At 29.4% G+C, this 14,859-nt stretch overlaps 1 protein-coding gene across 8 annotated transcripts in view; it reads left to right on the top strand.

The window, feature by feature from the left end:
* Positions 1 to 13,853, top strand: part of LOC107453612 (protein Wnt-8b-like) — a 50,868-nt gene extending 37,015 nt beyond the window's left edge. For 7 of the 8 annotated variants that reach the window (XM_087165264.1, XM_087165262.1, XM_087165265.1 and 4 more), the window contains exons 3-6: positions 6,053 to 6,191; positions 8,547 to 8,672; positions 9,128 to 9,270; positions 10,631 to 13,853. In XM_087165264.1, the coding sequence (XP_087021390.1) occupies positions 6,053 to 6,191; positions 8,547 to 8,672; positions 9,128 to 9,270; positions 10,631 to 11,149 (927 nt within the window). In that variant the 3' untranslated portion in view covers positions 11,150 to 13,853. The remainder of the gene's footprint in view (positions 1 to 6,052; positions 6,192 to 8,546; positions 8,673 to 9,127; positions 9,271 to 10,630) is intronic. The other variant, NM_001323831.1, reaches the window with a different exon arrangement.
* The last annotated feature ends 1,006 nt before the right edge of the window (positions 13,854 to 14,859 follow it).

Below are 14,859 nucleotides of genomic sequence, written 5' to 3'. Positions count from 1 at the left end.
TATCGCAAACTTGTTAAAGAACTTAAGGTGTGAATATTTTCCCTCGCTATTATATACCTTTTCCGTAAACAGTCTAAACGCGAAGGTGTAAATTGGACATTAACCTAATGTAAATTATAGGTGTGGAATATGGATTTCAATGAGTTGACTGATTTGCGAACAAAATTTACAAGTCATTACCTCTTGAATTAAACCGGATTTTTGCAAGTTTTCTTCTTTCGAATCTAATTATTAGCACTTTCAATTTGTTGGGGGGGAAAAATTTAAATCGCTTTAAAATGAGAAAATTTTAAATTATGATCGTTAAATTTAAATTCAAGTGGTTGAGAAACGATTATTAATTATGAAATAGTCATATTAGGAGCAATTTTTCTTTTAAGTAAACCAGGCTGTGATATTCCATGAAGAATAATAATGAAATTTTAGGAAGGATTAATCAAAAACTTACATTACGATTCTTGTAATTAAGTGTAAGAAAAACTATCCGGAAACTCAACGTATTCCAGAATTCTAGTGTGCATTTAAAAAAACAACAACTGAAAAACCGTTAGTTGAATATTAAAGAATCAATATAAGGTTTCTAATTATAAGTTATTGCATGCATTTCAAAATTAATTTTTTTTTAATGCTTGAGCATCGACAATAAAATAATATTTCTAATTTGAAACGTCGTTTAATTGAAATACTGACCATTCGCCGATTTCTTTTAAAAGTAGATCTAAGTACGTTTTTGTTCAATTAATTTCCTTATTAAAACTAAATTTTCCTTCTAAAATTAATTTTAAAAGCTTTCAAATAAAGTTATAAATGCCTAATTTATAACAAAAACCTCTTAAGTGGTATTATTTTATTTATTTTAATAAATTAATTTTTTCTTCATTAGAAGAAAAAATTATATACATGATTAAAGCTGCTTTATTGCTATTCTTTGACATTCTGAACTTTCTAATTTAGGTCAAAGATTTAAAAATTGTTTATTCCGTGATCGGCCTTACAGACACTGCAATGTTTTTTTTGCTTTTTTTATTTATTTATTTATTTCAATAATTATAAGCATTTCATAATGTTTGGATTTAAAAAACTTTTTTTTTTCTTTCAACTAACACAATTGAAAAGCTCAGTGAAAGATGGTTCCTCGGTCCCTGTTAAAATTTGAAAATTTCACAAGTATATGGGACAATATTTATTTTAAAAAAAATTTAACTATCGTTATTTAGAGAATAAATCGGATTTCTCTGCTGTAGCACCTAAGATTAACTTAACTCGTGTTTAAATGTTCAAATATTAAACATTTATAAGATATAAAGATGGAACAGCTAAATTATATTTTCCAATACATTACCAAAACCTTAGAACGTACTTTTTAAAATATCCACATTCTTTTATACCAGGACGTTTTATTTAATTTTATAACGGTCGTTAAACAGCCGATTCAATTTTGGGTATACAACTACCATTGTTGAACTCTGTAGCCTTGTAATTTTGAATCCAATCTGGAAGACATGGGAACTCTTGGATCAAGTACTGGGAGAAATATGCCTTCGTTTAGAACTTTATGATGGAATTAACCCGCATTTGCGTTATATTGAGAGGAAAACTTGCGAAAACTCTCCACTGGTGGCCTGACGACCAGGGGAATTTAATCGAGGATCCCCCTACCAATGAGGATATTTTATGTCAGCACTGTGGTCGGTGCGAGCCAGGAGCGGAATTCATTTTTTCTAATCAAATTCTTAGAGTTGTTATTTTATTTATAGCAAACGTTTTTAAATTTCTGAGATAGCACCTAAAACTGTCATCCACAAAAACAATTTTAGACCATGGACGAAACACCAAAAAGTAACTAAAAACAGTTTTAGTTTGTCAACGCCGGTAACTAAGAAATCTTGTATACAATATAATGAAATAGCACTTATTTAAAAACACGAAGTCTCACTAAATTCTCGCCCATTAATACGAGTATATTGAACCAGGTTCTTCAAAATTGATAGTTAAAAGATACTTTCTGTGCTGTAACTGAGTAAAACCTGCACAGAGAAAAAATTCTGGTAGAGTTACCTTTCTATGTAGTAATGATATTTTTGGTAAAAGAAAAAAATAAGTAAATAAATAAATAAAAAAAGAAGCATAATTCTGTTTAATAGAACTTAAATATACTGTACTTAAACCGATCGTTTGGTAACTTTTCCGTTCATCTAGTGACAGTTTACAGGAAATTCTGGTTTTTAAAATTATAGTTCTTATTACCCCACATTTATTAAAAAATACGAAACTGAAAAGTAAATTTAGCCGAATAAATGCTTTTTATGCATTGCTTTATAGTATGATAAAAATCATAAAATTTTACCTCATTTATTAAATTTTTTTACATATTGTAAAACTATATTTTATTGTTAATTTTACTAAAGCTTTTCAGCAAAAATCGAGCTCTTTGGTGTTTCCATAAAGCCAGAAACACTCAAAATTTAATCGTGCTCTTTTAGATTTTTCATACTTTTTCTCTCATTACGGAGAAGAAATAAATTTAATTGAATGATTTTATGATTTGAATTATTATTGTTTATTATTAAATTCTTTTTTATGTTTTTAAACAAAGTTCAGGCATGAAAGACTGTTTTTTTTTTTTTGGAAAAGGTTTTTTAAGATTCCGATATTTTATTGTAAAATATGATTCGGATTTTTGAAAATGACTTCAGATATTCAAAGAACATTTATCGTTCAAGTTGCTACAGGGGTCAGATTTATTTAGTAAATAAATAAAGATTGATGAAATTTTTTCTACAAGTATTTCTTCTGTTAAATTTTCTATTAAGAAAAATGACAGAGACCTCCTATAACTTTGCTAACGACCAGTAGTACATTGAGCAAGACTTGTTCTGGGTACGTGAGGATCGTTACGCTGGCGCTTGCTACTAAATATAAAAGTGCAAAGTGTCATGCCCAGAGGTACGACGAAATAAAATATAAAGCTATGATACTATATCCTTTCATTCATAAAATAATCAATCATTGGCGACAACAATTGTAACACCAACTTGAGCATAACTTCAAATAAAAATTTATCAGTTTTATTTTGGTCTATCGCAGAACTTTAAAACCCATTACAATACGTTAGTTTGAATAGATATTTAAATAGATTTGGGACTTATTTAAAAATTCAAAGACAGTAGGCACAGAACCACCCACCACGGGCTCCCTGATCGCAACTTTAAACCATAACATCTTGCTTGTGTACAAAATGCTTTTGCCGAATGATATATAATATACGAGAATTTTAGTTTATATTTACTTCAATTTTCACTAGCTCAAACTTCTAATAGATAATTCTCAATGGGAAAAAAAACATTATTTTTAATTTTTAAGGCCCTTTAAGCTCGCGCTGTTGGTCCTCAACTGGCATTTAGTACATATCCTTCTAAATTGACAAAACTCTGATACTTAACTGCACTCAAAAATAATAATAATAATAAATAAATAAATAAAGAAGATAAATCGTGACAAAATTGTTTTATGAAGCGAGCCCAAAATCAAAAGCAAGATCTTAATATTTCTGGATTTGTATAAACATATGTTGATCACCCTTAAATAAAAACAGATATCAAATTCATCATCGCCGAGCACATCACACTTAATTCAACGCACGCGAAATCTTAAATGATTATTTAGAGTCTAGGGTACAGCTAAAAATCAAATACAGCTGCTCTGAGCTATTAACGATGAGGTATATTTGAGTTACGAAAATAATTCTGAAGAAAAAAAGAAAAGAAAAACCTTATTTCTGTGGCGACGAGGCAGAATGCCAATTCCAATCAAAAGGGCACCACCCCTTCACACGTTCTATTAACAATCATAGGGTTAGGGTGAAAAAAAATTCACTTTTGACGGAGAAAATACAGCCTTTTTACGCTCAACCAACACGTTCTTTTTTCTTTTTTTCCTTCTTACTAGCCCACCGCTAAAAACAGCCCACCAGAAGCGTTGGTCTAGAAAAACGATTTCCATAAAGACAGGATGAAAAGAAAAGAGTGGTAAAAAAAATTCTATAAAGTAATACCACTCTTGATCGCACAACCACTAATAGAGATAATTTGATTCCATAAACGCCAAAGGGCCGTCTATCCCATAATGAATAACACTTGTGCGGTCCCTAATTTACCTGCGGCGCTTTTCATTTTGGTTGGACAGTCCAGGTTTCATTCCAGCTTCTAGCTCTCTTCTGCCTAAACCTGTTGCCTCACAACGTTGGAGGTCTTTATAAGCTATGGTGCTTTCGAAGTATTTTTTGTTTTTTTTACTTTATTTTCTTTAGCCTAGGTAGTTAATTAAAAAAAAATCGTGATATGCCCAAACCGTGTACACTCACACGTTACCTGCTACGAGTCGTTTATATCTTTTACTTTTTTCTTCCCTCCCTCCTATTTTATTGCCATTCAGGGTTTGGTATTTTATTTTGACATCCCCCACCCTCTTTTCCATTCTGTCGGCGGTGGTTGATTTGGAAAAATGTGATGTCTTAATTGAAGAAAGTTCTTCCTTTTCTCTTCTGACAGAAATGGAATTTCATTGCTTCCTGTAACGTAGATTACTCTCCTCCCCCCATACTGAAAGGTAATAATTACTAATTCACGAGTGGTTGAGAAGACGGCGATATTTGTCATAACATTGTTTCCGTGGCAAGGCTTTTCCAAAGAAGAGATGTGAGATTATTATTTTTTTTTATCTCTCACAATAGAGACGTAACAAGCGTGGTGAAACGGCGCTCTGAGGTAGGAGATTGAAGGTTTATTAAAGTATCAATTGTAATTAAAGTATCGGGAAGATTAGATTTTAAAACGTAGATTTTGTGAGTTTTTTAAAAATATTAATAATTTACCTGATTATCACTCAATATTCAGCCATGATTCTTCTAGTTTTAACAATATTTAAAGATGTCAACATAATATAACGATTTCATAAAATGAGGATTTAATCTTACCCGATTAAACGCATAAAAAAGATTCTAGAATTCTAATTCTAGAATTCACCATTCATTATTTCAAAAAGTAAGAAAATGTTAATTTTAATGGAAAAATTCTCTAAAGACATGAAGGTTGTCTCAATTCACACAATATTAGAATTTTGCTCCATTTGAGCAATAATTTCTACCAACGTTTCCATTGTGCAATAAAATGCAGCCAAGGTTTTCGCATAAGACATCGGAGCAAAAACTGGCTCTTAAGAAAGGCATTTTTCTAAACAAAGCTGATCTATTTTAATTTTTTTGTATTTTTAGTCGTATAGCTTCCAGTTTGTCAATCAGAGTTAGTAGTATAAATCATGTAATTTAACAGCGTAAGTCTTTTTTTGTTAAAAAAAAAAAGTTTATGACAACAAGCCCTTTAGCCACCCACGCTTTATACGAAGAAATATTGGACACTGCATCATCGAATTCGGTTATATTTAAGCAAAATGATTGTCAAGAATGGCGACTAATGCAAAACTTCGAAGGAAACGTTCTTGGTTTGCTATTCCGTGCATTACCTCATACTGTACGGTAAAAAATCAATACAAATTCAAAATTGTAAATTAAAAATCTGTGTTTTTAACCTAAATTAAATTACTTAAAATCCTGTTTCATAATAGTCTACAAAGCCTGTTAATGTGTCTGCAAAGTATCATCTTAATTGTGTGCAGCTATTGCAACGATCAATCCGCTATTTGTTTTAAAAAGAAAGAATTATATATTTAACGTTAATTTCACCTTTTTCTATCACTAAAACACGTGTTTTTAAAGGAATTCACTTTTAGTACATTCATACTGATAATAAAAAGAAAACCCTTTACCCTATTGTTTGTATTGGATACATTCAAGTATAAAATTGTATTCCTTTACTTTAGAAATTTTACATTGCTTACAACTTTATTTTCTTTGCTATATATTTGTTTTCTTTATTTACTTATATTTTCCTTTAAATTTCAAATCAAATGAATTTTCTAAGAAAGAATTTTGAGTGATAAAGAACAAAGGCGGATTTTGAATAATTGGGTGCTATAATTTTTCTTATTATTATAGGCTGTGGATATCTATGCAGACAGCGTTGCTATTGCAGCAGAAAGAGGTATGGAGGAATGTCGAAACCAATTCAGGTGGGAGCCCTGGGGCTGTCCAAAAGAGAGTTACAACGTCTTCTTAAGATCCCAAAAATATCCAGGTAAGTTGTAATTATTTTATTGTTATAATCAATTATTTTATTATTATTATTTAATTATTATTATTAATATTTTATTATTATTTTTTATTATTATCATTTTTTTATTATTATTACTTTATTATTATGCTTATCATTTTATTATTATTATTGTTATTGTATTATTTTTATTATTTTATTATTATCAATATCTCATTGTAGCTTAATATATCTAAATATCAAGTAATCAAGACATTTTATTCTTATTTGTAGCATATTCTAAAACAATTTTTTTTTCTTCAGTTGTTAAATTTTTCTAAGCATCAAGTAATCAAGAAATTTTGCTTTAGTTGTTCCATTTTCCCTAAACGATATCTTGCTATTGCTTTTACTATCTCATTCCCCCTCCCCAGAAAAAAAAATTCTTTGATATCTCAGGACGCTAAGAAATAATCTAGTTTTTTATACTCCGTTTGGCACAGACAAGAAAAAAAAATTAAAATAAGAGAAGATCAAAAAATTTAACGATAAGAACTGCAAAAATTAAATTCTTTCGGAAAGTCAAGCGAGTTTAAATTAAATAACAATTTTTATTGTTATAGCCAACTGCCTTAATTTCACCACAAAAAGTAAAGTTCTTGAGATAAAAGCATTCTCAACCTCTCCTTAGAATCAAAAACGCATTCCAAAACACGCAAACATTTGTAATTTATTGTACTTAGAATCCTTTTTAAGCTTCTAAATGGGTGTTTCTTTTAAAAATGTTTTAAGAACCGTGTTTCTTTTGCAGAAAAATGACTTCGTTTGTCTGAAAACATTCACTTACGTTTAAAGTCATTCAAGATGTTCTTTTGTTCCTTATGAAAAGCTCTAAGCGTTAATTTGCGCAATGTGCTCTAATGATAGTTTTAAACTATGAACACTAAGGGCGTTATTCGAAATTTTAATGGCAATATAGGTCAAAATTTATTTTGAAGGGCAACATAGAAAAATTTCTGGATTTTAAACAAAACCGATCCCTTTATTTTGAGTAAAATGGTATTCTAAGACCCTAATTTGTTCATGTTCATACAGTTCTGTAATTTGTTATTTGCATAAATGGAATTTCCATGGAAAAAAAATTATTAAGCTAGTTTTCTATATTTGTTTTTTTTTTTTTCTGATTTAAAATGTTTTCCCTAAATTTCAGTTCATTTTTATAAATAAGAAAACTAAACGTTTTGATAAAATTTGAACTGCTAAGCAAAATGTCACCCTGAATAATTTTCATAATCACTTTATAATTCACTTTTAAAATATGAAACCCTCAAGTACTTACTTGTAACAGAAACTGCCGGCAGAATCAAAGAAAAGTTCAAGAATTAAATTGTACATTTCAATAAAAATGCTATCTCTAAACCCTTAAAACTCAGATCATCGTCCTTTTAACTGATGCAACACTTTAACAATTTTCATTTTTATATGTAGAATTACACTTACATTTCAATAAAAATGCTATCTCTAAAACCTTAAAACTCAGATCGTCGTCCTTTTAACTGATGCAACGCTTTAACAATTTTCATTTTTATATGTAGAATTACACTTACATTTCAGTAAAAATGCTATCTCTAAAACCTTAAAACTCAGATCGTCGTCCTTTTAACTGATGCAACGCTTTAACAATTTTCATTTTTATATGTAGAATTGCGCTAACATTTCAATAAAAATGTTATCTCTAAAACCTTATAACGCAGATCGTAGTCCTTTCTAATCCTGTAACTCTCTCACAATTTTCATTTTCATGTGCAGAATTACACTTTTCAAAATAGTATACTTTACCAAAATCAATCAGTTTATTAAACAAATGAACACTAAGATTTTACAAAAATACACTTTAGTTATAAACTAAAATTTATTTTGGTACAATTTTTCATGAGCAATAAAAATCCAAAACATGGTAAAAGCATGCCAGCATACAATTCAATAATACTGTCAATATCAAAAACTGAATTCTAAATCGATATCGAGCTTAATCAGTAATAATACAAATAGCTGACCTCTCGAGAAAACTAAAAAAACTGGCATCAAAGTTTTTTACTCATCGTTCGAAAACTCACTGCTTTACCTATCTAGTAATCTTAAAAAAAAACTATTTCAATTAGGGAATCTCTTTCTGTTTTAAGAACATTAAATCCTGGAAGTTAGAAGCCTTCACAATTTCGTGACTAACAGAATGTTAATAAATTAATATATCATTTCCGTACACATTAACCCACGACTTTAATGTGCTAGTCTTGAATTTGAACTACGTGCTATTTGTTTAGTTAATCAAACTTTTTTCATTATTCTATAAGGTATGAAATAGTACTGTTAAACTTAAATAAATATTTTTATTTACAGCAACAAAAGAAATGGCTTTCATTCACGCTATGATCAGTGCCTCGATAGTCATAACTCTGACTCGGAATTGCAGTTTGGGCCATTTTAACTCATGTGGATGTGATGAAACGAAAAAAGGACCTTTAGGTAAGGAAAAAACAGAGCTTTTACGTAAATTAATATTTCATTTTCCAATTCGTCCGAAAATTTAATTTTATCACATGTTCAGAGATGCCAACTGCTCCGGACACTCCAAAATAATTAAATAAGCGGTAAATAACTACAAAGTAAATTTTGAAAATATTTGACTATTTTTGCTCGCTTTTCGAAAGGTATAGCATGACATAAGTACTATAAAGTGGTGAATCATATAAGCCTACGAATTATTTAGAAATAGTGGTGGATAAAAATCTACTAAATTGAATTTATTTAACCAAGAATCACAATTGATAAACTACCACTTTAAAATATATATTTGCTGTCGGGAGCAAGTTGGCATCTCTGCATGTTATTTTAAATTCCTAAGCATCAATATTTCTAGCATGAATTAATGTCTGTTTTCAATATACTTTTTTAAAATGGGAATTACTTTATTCTGACAGGTTACGCAGGATGGGAATGGGGAGGATGCAGTGACAATGTTAAAATTGGTAACAAAATGGCCAAACATTATATGGACAGTAAAGAACATGGAAGAGATATACAAGCCATGATCAATTTGCATAACAACAGAGTTGGAAGAATGGTATGCATTTTTCTTTTGAAATGTTACTTATTCTTATTCCTGAAGTTTAAATTTAACTGAATTGTGAATTGTATATTTTTATGAATAAAATGTATGCAAAGATATTAGAAGATTCAATAAATGCAAAAATTAACGAAACTGACCATTTTAAGAGCTGTAGGCATTTATTTTGACAAGGAGTAAGATTTCTCTCTGTTGCGTCATACAATGCAACTTATTATTATTTTTTTTATCTCCTTGCTGGCCTAAATTAATTAGCATTCATTTGATAACTGTTTTTAACACGGTAAAATATTGTCAAAAAAAAGTTCACATTTGAACTGAACACATTCATTTGAACACATTTCTCCACTATAATTCACATTTAAGTCAGTAAATAATATTGTTCTCAGATTCTTAGATTTTTTTTACTATAAATTACTATTTATATAATATTATGAAATTTTTTAAACTGTAATTCACACTTCAGTCAGCATATAATATTGATACTATTCTTAGAACTTTACTACTTTTTTTATTTGATGTGATAAAATAATTTGAGCATTCAGATTAAGAGAAAAAAAAAAAAAAAAGAGAAAAGAAGAAAAGACTGCGAGTGGTTGATTAGTTAAGGTCATTTTTAATACCATTAAATCATTTTCAAATATGTGCCATTTTGCTTTCATACTCTACCCTATAATAATGGACCGGATACCAGCTGATTTATTTCAAATCTGACTGCACGTTTAGACGTGTTTTCAGGGCATGGTTGTAAGTTGATCCTAGTAATTTGAACTCCAACGTCTGCATAGGTCTTTTAAGCGATCTAGTTCATTTAACATTCTGGTAATTTTATGGAGTTGACAAAGGTTATTTCTAGAATGACAACGCTTTTTGCCATGCAGTCTATAGTCTCTATCAAATAGAAGTATCTAGTTATAGATGTAAAGCATCTTCTCTGACCTTCTCAGTACCTAAAACTCATAGAACACTCGTGGTACCACTTAGCGCAATGCTTACGAATCAGGGAATCATTTTCACTGTCTAAAGCAGAATTGGACATATTCTTGATATAGAAATGGACACAACTACCCTTAACTGTGTATCAAAATTTTGTAGAAAAAATGTCCAGAAGGGTTATTTGCTTAACTACAGAATTTGGGAACCCATAAGCTTATTAAATTTTGTTTTCTTTCCCGCGTTATATCAATTCTTCCTATCCATTAAATTATTATAGGGTATTGTAGGCAGAATTATGATTGGAAGAGTACACTGATTAATTTTGTGCATATGTTTACTAAATGTGAGCCTTTAAATATGTATGTATCATCATTATCATTATGCATCATCAATAATGTATCATCATTATCATTTGTTTTAGATGGTTAAACGAAACATGCGTCGAATGTGCAAATGCCATGGAGTGTCAGGGAGCTGTGAGATGAAGACGTGCTGGATGAGAGTTCAGGAATTAAAGCCAATTGGGGAACTTCTGAAAAAGGCTTATGATTCAGCAGTTCCAGTCGAATACAACGATAATGCCTTAATAAGAACCGTAAAGAGGCGCAGGCATCACCACGAAAATTCTATTTATTATCAACAGAGGCCTAAGTTGCCGAAGAACCAGCTAATCTACAATGAAATTTCACCAAATTATTGTGTGGGGAACAAAACAGCTGGCGTTGCTGGAGTGTCTGGAAGGCAATGTTCGAGAAGAACGGGAAGTGATGTCTCAGACGCAGAGAGAGCAAGTTGCAAAACACTCTGCAGAGCTTGCGGATATAACATCCAAGTGAAAACTGTAGTGGTGGAGAGTGTCTGCAAATGCAAGTTTGAATGGTGTTGCGATGTTAAATGCAAAACATGCGTTGAGAAAGTCGCTCAGCATCAATGTGTATGATTATTTCCAGTGACAATAGTAGAAACAACCCCCACCGGTTCATGATACATGTCTTCAAATGTTATTGAAATGTGCAAAACATTACGACTAATAATATTACATCTAAAGGAACCACTCTCATTGCAAAACGACTTATTAGTGGCGGGAGATGGTCTGAAATTGTGCTAATGGTGCTACGCATAGTAGTTACATAAGATAGTTCTGGTATATACAGAAATAAAAGAATCTTACAGTTATTATCGGGAATGGGCAGATCGTTCTAGAACTGGAACAGATGGAGAAAAAAAAAAACATTGCTGGCTCTGGGAAGCATGGATTCATATAAGTTTTATTGCTTTGAAATACGAGTGCTGTTCTTTCTTATATGCTTTCTTAGAGCATCAAAACTATTCTGAAAGTATATTAAAGAAGGCTAAACTGATAAAGTGTTATCATGAATAAACAATACCTTATGTGGAAAGTTCCTCTTATAATTAACTCGTTCAAATGCAGTTTCGATTTTAAGGAATGCAGTATGGATGTGTTTGTTCGATGACTTTCTATGTTGCCAAAAGTTTTCCTGCAGACCATTTGAAACTAAGAACACAAAAAGAATATTATATATCTGATTGATTCCATGTTGCGAGATTCATCAGAAATCGATAAAAAAGTTCCTTGCCTTATGTTTTAAAAAATTTATTAATTTTCTATTTTTTGCTGTGGATTTTATATGGAAATTTCTGGAAATTTCCGAAATTGTATATAATACAGAAAATATGTAAATAATTCATATTACAAAATTGATTGTATATAAAAATATTTATTAAAAATATACTAAGCCTAACTTTGCAGAAACTGCATGTTTGAATTTGATAGACAGATCGTAAATAATCAAATATTTTTTTCTAATCAAACAGTTATGATCAAGGAATTGATTAAATTATTACAGCTTTTTTTATGTTCTAGCTTTTTATAGCATAAATTTTAGATTTTTAGCATGTATTTGTAAACAGTATAGCTTTCGAACGATATAAATCCCTTGAAGATGCATGGGGACATCATTTCGCAGTTTTTTTTTCTTGTATAACAAAACTGTAAAATTTATGTAATTTAAATATTTGATTTTTATGTAATTCTTCGCGATTGTGAATAAGGCCCTTATTTCAAAATTTAGTTCAATCCATTTTTAATCTAAACCAACTGTGAATTTTTTTTTCTCTGCTTTTTATAGTTGCAAAATTCAATATCTTTTTAACCTTTCTAACCAGTTGCAGACATGTCTCAAATTTTTAAAATTATTTTAATTTTTTTAATTCATTACTTAACTGGAATTTCAATTAAAAACATTTTTAGTGCTAACTACAGATATAAATATTCGAAAAGAAGTGTTTTTTTTTTTGAATTTTTATTTACTTATACGTATTTTAAAAAACGCAGCTTTACATCAAAATAAAGCAGAAATAACAAGGTTATTATTGTTACAATTATCTTGCCAAAACTAATTTAGAAAAATATTTTAAATCAAATTTTTTTTTTTTTCGTTATAAAAAGAAAAACTAAATTGAAAGAGGAATCATGACCCCCACCCCCTTTCTCGCTTTCTTTTCTCTCCCTCAATTTAAAAGAATTTAGTTCAACAACATATTAATGCAGAAACTAAATTTATTTTTCCTACCAGGAAAAAAAAAATGTTTCTACAACTTAAGGCGAAAACTGAAATTTCCCAATAGAAATTTTCCTACCACAACATAAGAAACAATTTAATTACAACTTAAGAGTAAATTTAGAAGAAAACAAACATAAGCTGCGGCTCCTTCTAAGGAATGTCTCTACAATAAAATATTTCAAATTGGATTTAGTTGGTGTCAAATCCAATTGCTTCACACACATAGGGTGTTCCAAAATCGAACTGACAAATTTTGACGGGTAGTAAAAGTCATGGAAACATAGAACCTCCAAACGCGTTGAGAAGGCTAAAATCGTGGGCAATGCATGCATGTTTCGAAGCTGGAAAAGAACTACAAAATGTTTTATTTAGCTAATTATTACAAGAGTTTTTCAAAGTGCCATCAGTTAACGCCATTCTACATTGTATAACGACATAAAAACGATTCCCGGATGATTTTACAGAGGCCAGTTCGATATTTGATGTCTGCGTAAACGACATAAGATTCTCTAGTGTATCCACATAGTTGCTTTAAGCTTGTGAGTTCAGGTGACCCCTTAAAAAAAATATTCGTAGAAAAATTTGCATTAAGATCGGGCGAACGTGAAGACAATGAAAAGGATCCCGTGCGTGTCGTCCATCAATCCATCAATTCCCACGTCCATCAATTTTTCGCGATTTTCACTGTCAAAACGTAGTTGTTCTTATGTTCCATGATAAGTTTTCATTCTCGTGATGTCATTTTTTATTATCTAAATTTATCGGTTGAATTTTCGAACTCCCTATCAGACGAATTATTGCAGAAATTTGCATGTCAGATGAATTTATAGGTTTATTAATTTATTATTTATTTTGAGAACTTTAAGTTCATTTTAGTCACTTTGTATACGTAAAATCATTAGGTGATGCATTTGTTGTATACGATATTTTTGTAGAAAATTTTTGTTAGTTCTCTAGATGGAATATTTTTGTTATATACGTATCAGAAAAAAAGATGCTGGTGAAGAAAATTATATGTATGCATTCCAGAAAATTAATTAAAAACTTTATTGTCATAAATGCCTTGTTGTCATATTTTATTATTACATTACTTTATCTGACTCATCTTTATACCGTTTTAATGATTATTTTTAAAACATATCTGTTCTTTTTTACAAAAACAAAGATAAATGTTTAAATAATAATGTGTATTTTTTTAATTCATTTTTTCAAGAATTCATGTATGATCATTTTTTGAAGATTAGAAGGAAAAACAGTTGTTTTATAATGTTTTGTATATGTTACAAAATACATATATATATTACAATAACTGAGTTATAAAATAGCTGAGTTTATTTATATGAAAAAAATAACTGCAATAAAAATCAAACAAAGCAATTTTACTAAAAACATAATCGAAAGTATTTTGCCTAAACCATAAAAATCTGCTTTATGTTTTACATATTAATAATTATAAATCTACATATTTTACAAATTGAATAATTATCTGCATGTTTAACAAATTTACGAATGATAAACAATATCCTGGTTTTAATTTTTTATTCTCTTTCCTCGCCCTCATTTTCTTTTTTCTCTCCAAAGAGTATATTAGGGCTACTAAGAAATTTATTAAATTGAATAATAGAGTAATTTTAATTTATTTCCTTAATTTAAAAAAATATGTAGTTTTATTGTTTCATTTAATCAAATAAAATGTATTTTATTTTCAAATCAAATTTTATCAATAAAATTCATTTAATCGAATTTCAGGAAATCATTTTAGGCATATTTTTTCATCCATATTATATTTTATTTCAGCTTTGTAGTTCTATGCTATTTATAATTTTTATTTGACAATCATTCCCTAATTCATTAAAAAGGGTACCAATAAAAATATGATGGAGAATACAAAGGAATGGATTATGTCAATAAAAAAAGGAAGCAATTTGATAAATTAATTTACTACAAAACTCGTAGACTTGTTTTCTTTCCTTTTAAATACCTCATGTATGTGTTAAAATATAATACATTATAATGTTCGAGATAAAAATTAAAATGGTGATTTTTTTCCTTCATATTTGATAGT

Source organism: Parasteatoda tepidariorum, chromosome 6 (assembly GCF_982258835.1).
Source record: "Parasteatoda tepidariorum strain Cologne lab strain chromosome 6, Ptep-v5.0, whole genome shotgun sequence".
Lineage (NCBI taxonomy): Eukaryota > Metazoa > Arthropoda > Arachnida > Araneae > Theridiidae > Parasteatoda > Parasteatoda tepidariorum.
The sequence above is the reverse complement of the archived record's forward strand: the minus strand, read 5'-3'. Positions and strand labels throughout refer to the sequence as shown.